The sequence below is a fragment of the Polistes dominula genome, unplaced genomic scaffold (genome assembly GCF_049000335.1).
Source record: "Polistes dominula isolate Pdom_NZ unplaced genomic scaffold, Pdom_raw_medaka contig_32, whole genome shotgun sequence".
Classification (NCBI taxonomy): Eukaryota; Metazoa; Arthropoda; class Insecta; order Hymenoptera; family Vespidae; genus Polistes; species Polistes dominula.
Genome location: NW_028300880.1, coordinates 3,212,729 through 3,220,037, shown reverse-complemented (window position 1 = coordinate 3,220,037; position 7,309 = coordinate 3,212,729). Strand labels below are relative to the sequence as shown.

Below are 7,309 nucleotides of genomic sequence, written 5' to 3'. Positions count from 1 at the left end.
CGGTTATCGAAGCATCTGGCGGGAGTTTTTGAAATAATGTCGTTCATCTTGGAAATTTGTTATTTAATGCATAGAGTGAAAACGCGTGCGCGATGACGTGAGACGAATTTCGTGCGATTTCTCGTGCGAGTCAGCAAGAGAGGAATTGTAACCGTAATAACTTAGAGAAGGGGTGTACGCCCCCGGTTACTTGGATACAGTTGTGGTTATTATCACATTTTGACAATAAACTTTGAATCGGTGCTGCATGGTTTTGAAAATAACATTTTATCGATATGGGTGAGTTGTGTCATGAATTAAAGATTACGTGTGCGCTTTTCGGGTTGCCTAACGAGCTGAGTACAAACACTGTAAGATTGCACATGAAACTTATTTTATCATTCGAATAAATATATTTCAAGTTTTTTCTATTTCTTATTTCAGGAGGGTTGCTCAGTTATTTTCGTAATCTGTTAGGAAGTCGAGAAATGCGAATATTAATTTTAGGCTTGGACGGAGCCGGTAAAACTACGATTTTATATAGGTTTGTTATTCTACTTTCAACAATGACAGTTCACATTTAAATGATCCATTTCTATTATCAACGAATTATAATCAACTCTTTGTATTTTTAATCATTAATTACTCATTTCCTTAGTATCTTTATGATACACACGCTATATCTTATCACTCGTTATAATCATCAATCAATATTTGTCAACCTATTCCTGTTCCCAGTATATTTGACAGTCTGATGTAACTAAAAATATCATTCATATATATTATTACAATTTTTTGACAATCTTATGTCAGATTGCAGGTCGGTGAAGTGGTAACTACGATACCTACAATAGGATTTAATGTAGAACAAGTTACATATAAGAATTTAAAATTCCAAGTATGGGATCTCGGAGGGCAAACGAGTATACGGTAAAGTAAACGATTTATCTCGATAATTTTGACCTTTAAAACGTTCAACGGTTTCTACAAAATAATTGTTATACACAGAAAATCAATTGATAATTAATATATGAATTAATATTTCAGACCATATTGGAGGTGTTACTATTCTAATACGGATGCGATAATATACGTGGTTGACTCTGCAGATAGAGATAGAATAGGCATATCAAAAGATGAACTAATATATATGCTAGGGGTAAGAAAATATATTGATTTAAATATACACGTCAGTCAAATTTTTAAATGTTTAACGAATATAATCGTTTAAATCCCACAAATATTCTGAAAATTCGTATTAACAATTTCACATTGTATATTTTAATTATATAATACTTTTTGACAAGAAATTTGAATGGGACTGAAACGATTAATATATGTTACTTTGATTAGTCTAACAATATTATTTCATTTCCGAAGGAAGAAGAATTACAAGGTGCCATTCTGGTAGTACTGGCAAACAAACAAGATATGGCTGGTTGTTTAAGTGTCGCAGAAGTGCATCAAGCTCTTGGATTGGACGCGCTTAAGAATAGAACATTCCAAATATTTAAAACTTCAGCAACTAAAGGAGAAGGTCTTGACCAAGCGATGGATTGGCTGTCAAACGCGTTACAGAGTAGAAAATGATCGACATTACATCATCATCATTTTTCTTACTCAAGCCTTATAAAGAGACTGGTCGTATGACTGTCACTTCAAATATCCCACGTAATTGGGAAGAGCTCATTTGTGTTTATTTATTCAAATATTATTATATTTTATAAATACCTTGCATTTTTCGCATATAAAATTGACCATACTTTTCATAATAGATAGGACATAATAGATGTCAGAAATTTTATCTTTCTTACGAATCAAGATAAAAGCAACAAAACAAAAAACATTAAACAAAGACAAGAAAAAGATAAAATGAAGGCAAAAATAATTAATTTTTTGTCAACATATGCGAATACATATACCTTTGTATTAAAATGTAATTGAATCACATCTCTTAAGATGATTATTTCATCTTTACACACATTATATGATTGTAGAGAGCCGAATACTTTTTTAATATTAATATCCTTACTATCCTTATTTAATATTATTTGTAAATGAAAGTTAATATATTGGAAAATACTGTCACAAATAAAGACTTAATTTCATATGCATTAACAGAACAATCTTTGAAGAAAAATAATTAATGAATCTAGTTAATGTTTTACATCTTAATATGAATAATAATCATTAGTTAATAATGTATCTAATAAATAAGTTTTTGCTGAATGTAAAGTGACGAAGTACGTATTCACCTAAGCGAACATTTAAAAACAAAACGATCGTGTAAAAAAAAATGCGCCAATTTAAAACAAAATCAAGCAAAATAAAACAAAATGAATGAATCAAAATAAAAATAGATTTTCTTCGAATTATGGATGATTTTTAACAATCGAGAGTTCCAAATCATTCGATTTTTTTAACTTAAGCATCTAATTCTATGTAAATTTTTGTTCACACATTTAAAAACAGAACATAATCATATAAAATACAAAAAAAAATCAAACAAAATAAAGGAAGATTTTGTTAAAAATGATGTTTACCATATCGGAGTTCCAAATCTTTCAATCTTTTTAACCTGAGAGTCTAGCTCTATTTGAATTTTCGTTCTCATGTAAAATATAGGACAGTCACGGCTGAAAGAAAAATAAAACAAGATTTATTATAAACATTTATGCATATTTAAAACAACAAAAATATTTCCAATTGTTACCTGGTGCATAAAACTTGTTGATGCAAACTTCCTTGACATCTTTGACACTCTGTCCATAACGAGTTATATTTCTCTTCCAATTTTGTTTGCATAGTTAATTCAGTTTGATAAATTTCAGCTTCATGTTTTTCGCAATATTGACACACAGCCATTTTTTCTCTATCCAGCGGTAAAATAGATTTACAACCAATACAGGTTTCTTTTTTATGTGTAAATGCAGCTAATGCGCCAACTTTGGAAGTGGCAACAATTTTCGTACGCGTATGATCACCTCTTAAAAGTAATGATTGTGCTTTGTCCCCAAGAATTGGTTCAAAAATTCGTAATAACGGTTTGGACAATTGATTTTCTAAATAATAAGTGGTATCAATAGGAATACTATTTTGTAAGACATATATAGGATCCTCAGCTTTCTTATAAGCCGGAGTACCCTTAGAGGCACTTATAAATACGTATGGAATACGATCACCGAGTTTAGGTGCTGTTCCCGCATCACGTTTCTTCATTTTTGCTGCCAACTCGACATGAGCTTGTTTAGCAGTGTAATCAGTTTTCGTTAATTCTTTTGTAATAACCAATTGAGATATGTCGATACGATTACATAAAAGATCACTTATCATTTGTTTCGCATAATCAAGGGCATCATCAGGATTTCTGTATATAAATGCAAGATAACATTTATTACATACAAATGATATAATTATAAAATACAGATATTGCAATTGAACTTACCTATCAATAAGTAATTTTTCCAAACAGGTGTTCATCATGTTTGCTACTAAAGGACAATTATCTCTTCTTACAGTTTCTAAACCTTTGCAATCCATTTTATCATGTTTATCAGGTTTGGTAAAGTAAAGACCAGCGTATCTTTTTTTATTTATTAAAAGATAAGGAAAGTAAACTTTTTCAAATTCTAATTTAATGGGTTTAATAAATTTGGAGGTAACGTATTCTGCAGCATTTCTACCTAATTCCATTGCATCTTCTACCTTCTGGACACCAAATTTAACCATTACAGAATCAGTATCACCATATATAACAATGGCATCGTTTTTATAACCATTTTCAATGCGATAATGATTTTCAACTTCCTCTTTTGTTTTTTCTATCATCTCACGTCCATAAGCAGTAACACTTGCAGAAATTTCTAAACAAGGTAATTTTCCCATCTGGGCGCCTGTAAATCCATACACAGAATTAGCTGATACTTTTAAAGCATACTGTCTACCATCCAAGACCTTTTGTTTAAGGGGATCAGTTTCATTTTTTAATTCAGCTTTGGCCTTTTTTCTAGCTGACAAAAGATTTTCCAAAATTTCTGGAAGCAATCCTTTTCTAATATGAGATTTAACAAACAATGAATTGCTTGGAGTCTGTGTAACGTCATCGGTTTTTAAATCATATTTGTTTTGTTTGTCAGGTGTTAATAAAGTTGTATAGCATAAATTATGAGCCATGATAATACTGGGATATAGAGAACTGAAATCCAAGGTGGCAATAGGATCATTATAATAACCACGTTTTGGTTCTATGACTGTAGCTCCTTCAAATTGTTCATCTGTTCCATGTCCACTGTGTACTGGTATTAAATAATCTTTTTCTTGTGTCTATAAAGAAATATATAGTATATAATACAATATTTTATATGTATTTAATATTAATAAATATTTAACAAATATACCTTTCTTAAAAGTTGAGAAACGACTTTAATTTGTTGTCCTCTAGTTAATAAACTCATTAAAGAAACGCCAGTAACTCTTGCCATTTCCATATAAATAATAATACACATTAATTTGTCTAACAATCTTAATGGTAAATATGCATCCTTCAAGCAATACACTGCAAGACGTCTTCGAGTTTGTGAATTACCATTTTGCAAATCGGTAATAATACTATGATGCACATCTTCTTTTTGTTCTTGCAAGAAATGATAAGAAACAGCGTTCAAAGTATAGGATCTTAATTTATAGTCTCTTACTAATACCTAAAACACAAATAAATAATATATAAATGTAGTTCTTTTTAATTATTTAGTTTTTTAATTTACTCACCAAATATAAATCGAATGGTATTCTACCTTCAAAATTTATAACTTTGTATTCACGTCGTCCCATTTGTTTACTCTGCAATACCTGATCTTTAACCACTGATTTTACATCTCGGATTCTACCAAGATATACGAAGTCTTTGACGTCGAGAAATTTAGCACGATTAATTAAATATGGAAAATCAAAATTACTAATATTATATCCAGTAAAAATATCCGGATCTAATTGTCGTATGAATTCAGCCCATTTCTAAAAAACAAACAAAATAAAATTAATTAATAATATTAACGTATTATGTAAATATAATATATATTTGTTGTTATTGCAAATGTACCTTTAAAAGTTCTGCTTCCTTTTTAAAACAAAGAACTTGACAACCAACAATAGGTGCACATAAATCGAGGGTAAATATATTTCGTAAAAATGGTTCTGTTTCTCCTTGCCTGATTACCATATTTGCAATTTGTATAACAGGATCATGATTAGGGTCAGGAAATATACCTACAAACAAATATGTAATAAATGATATAATTAATCAAATTACTACTAATTTTATGAAGTATTTTTTTACCTTTTCGTCCTGCGCATTCTATATCAAAACTAAGTATTCTAAATGGTGCAACTTTGGACCATTCGCCTTCTGCTGGATGAGCTATAAAAGCATCCCATGCAACATCTACTTCTAACTGGCATCTGGATGTCATTGGCAATTTATGTCCATATTGACCTCTTAATTTCCATTTCTTTGGTGATAGTTCGATCCAACAACAACCTACTACCGATGTATCAACCATAAATCTATTAGGAATGAAAGAATTCATTTGAGAATCTTTAAACAATATATTTTATCATATTATTGTTAAATAACATTATTCATACCTAATATCAAAATCAATATTAGTTTCAAATGGTATATAAGTATGATTAAACGCACTATAAACAATTTCTTTTTCAAGAAGTCTTTTACAAGCCGCTATTAATTTAGGAAGTGCAACTGTAATTTTGAGAAATGCATTTTTTTCAGTTCCTGTATATGAATATACAGTTTGCTTGTAAACAATTTCAACAGCTAACACAGCATCTTGAATATTATTTGGATTTGATTTCATATCTTTTTTAACAGCAGCATTGAGTGCATCCTGCAACAAAATATGTGATTATAAAATCTATATGAATGTTTCCAAATTATACTTCTTATACAATATACCTTGAAAGGTTTACAATGTGCATCTGTAAATTTTTGTGGTGCAGTAACAAATAAGTATGGACAAAATCCATGAACGTGACAACAAACAGAATTTCCTTGTTCTGTTACACCAAACATTCGCATGATTGGAACAGGACCACATTTATTACCTGGCATTTCTGGTAGTGGCTCACCTTTTTAAATAATAATTACTGATTAAATATATCTATTGACATCAGAAGTATAATATAATTTAAATGTAATTTTACCTATATAATGATCAATATCTATTTGTTGAAAAATTAGTTCATCAATTTCTGGATTTAAATCTGGTACAGGTGGCCTACCCCATTTTGTAGATATATTTTCTTGTTCAGGACCCTATATTATAATGATTAATTAGTTAATATCGTTTAATAAATTTGTATATATGTCATGATATTATGAACACATGTTTCACATTAACTGATGTTACAAATGTCTAATGCTGTGCTTTCAAAAGAAATCTGTACGTAATAGATGAGATAATGGTAGCAAATATGTAAACGCTAAACCTATCATGGCTTGTCAAAGTGACTAGTTTATATAGAAAATTTCAAGAATAAAAATGTGGTAGATTTAGTGTTTAAAAAATTATATAAATAAGATTGTATGACTGTAAAAATAAAAACATATAAAGCAAGCATTCATGGTATAAAGCAATTGAATCAACGAATTAATATATGCAACTTCTATCGATTAAATAGATGCATATGAACGATATGTAAGCATACATTTACATGTTGCAATGAGCTTACAATTATTGTTACCATAATCACTCACTGCGTTTAGCTTATTGACTATCGTCATTTCACAGTTATCGATAGGCTAAAGAATAAAATTAATATATTTAATAATATATAATCATCGCAGTCTTATGCTACATATTTAATAATTTATTTAAAAGAATTGGCAAATTTGATTATTCTTTAATCACTTACTTCACCAGTTACTTGTGTGACCACATCAAATTGATCATCTATATTTTCCATATTCGCCAATTCTGCTTCAAACGACCATGGAGGATCATCATCGTCATCATTGTTACTAAAAAGATAACATTTTATAAAAATTAATACATTTTTTTACTAATTCAAAATAAGTAGGTTAGAATCAGAGGTTATACTATACCTGTACTTTGCTTTTTTAACAGGTTTAGATCCCATTTTACTCATGTTTAGTTATTTATTTATTTATTTATTTATTTATTAATTTATTAATTTATTTATCAATAAACTTTAAATATAAATAAATAAACATAAAACGTAATATTTCACTCGTAACCGTACACAATGAACAGCTAACCCTTTCGAAATTCTGAAAAACGCGGGAATTTAAATT

At 29.3% G+C, this 7,309-nt stretch overlaps 2 protein-coding genes across 5 annotated transcripts; one reads left to right on the top strand and one right to left on the bottom strand.

The window, feature by feature from the left end:
• The first annotated feature begins 119 nt into the window (after positions 1-119).
• Arl1 (ADP ribosylation factor-like 1) lies at positions 120-2,494 on the top strand. 2 transcript variants are annotated; one of them, XM_089176613.1, is made up of 5 exons: positions 120-350; positions 424-523; positions 793-909; positions 1,027-1,138; positions 1,360-2,494. In XM_089176613.1, exons 2-5 carry the CDS (start codon positions 468-470, stop codon positions 1,567-1,569), a joined length of 495 nt encoding a protein of 164 aa, XP_089032739.1. In that variant the 5' UTR covers positions 120-350; positions 424-467; the 3' UTR covers positions 1,570-2,494. The 2 variants fall into 2 exon arrangements, with proteins under 2 accessions (XP_089032739.1, XP_015184228.1); XM_015328742.2 differs by having other exon boundaries at positions 124-279.
• Positions 1,887-7,288, bottom strand: PolD1 (DNA polymerase delta 1, catalytic subunit). 3 transcript variants are annotated; one of them, XM_015328737.2, is made up of 13 exons: positions 7,100-7,288; positions 6,910-7,015; positions 6,752-6,796; positions 6,199-6,310; positions 5,951-6,123; positions 5,623-5,882; positions 5,315-5,541; positions 5,078-5,244; positions 4,747-4,992; positions 4,377-4,679; positions 3,425-4,302; positions 2,693-3,346; positions 1,887-2,615 (listed from the first exon to the last, which is right to left on the bottom strand). In XM_015328737.2, exons 1-13 carry the CDS (start codon positions 7,141-7,143, stop codon positions 2,519-2,521), a joined length of 3,312 nt encoding a protein of 1,103 aa, XP_015184223.2. In that variant the 5' UTR covers positions 7,144-7,288; the 3' UTR covers positions 1,887-2,518. The 3 variants fall into 3 exon arrangements, with proteins under 3 accessions (XP_015184223.2, XP_015184226.2, XP_015184225.2); XM_015328740.2 differs by lacking the exon at positions 7,100-7,288 and having other exon boundaries at positions 6,739-6,796; positions 6,910-6,992; XM_015328739.2 differs by lacking the exon at positions 7,100-7,288 and having other exon boundaries at positions 6,727-6,796; positions 6,910-6,980.
• Between the last annotated feature and the right edge of the window lie 21 nt (positions 7,289-7,309).

Coding starts and splice junctions, on each gene's coding strand:
- Arl1 (XM_015328742.2), top strand. Junction 524..792: donor AAAACTACGATTTTATATAG/GTTTGTTATTCT, acceptor ATCTTATGTCAG/ATTGCAGGTCGGTGAAGTGG. Junction 1,139..1,359: donor AACTAATATATATGCTAGGG/GTAAGAAAATAT, acceptor TCATTTCCGAAG/GAAGAAGAATTACAAGGTGC.
- PolD1 (XM_015328737.2), bottom strand. CDS start 7,143: ATGAGTAAAATGGGATCTAAACCTGTTAAAAAAGCAAAGTACAG. Junction 6,311..6,751: donor TAGTCAATAAGCTAAACGCA/GTGAGTGATTAT, acceptor ATTATAATATAG/GGTCCTGAACAAGAAAATAT. Junction 5,542..5,622: donor AATATTGATTTTGATATTAG/GTATGAATAATG, acceptor CATTCCTAATAG/ATTTATGGTTGATACATCGG.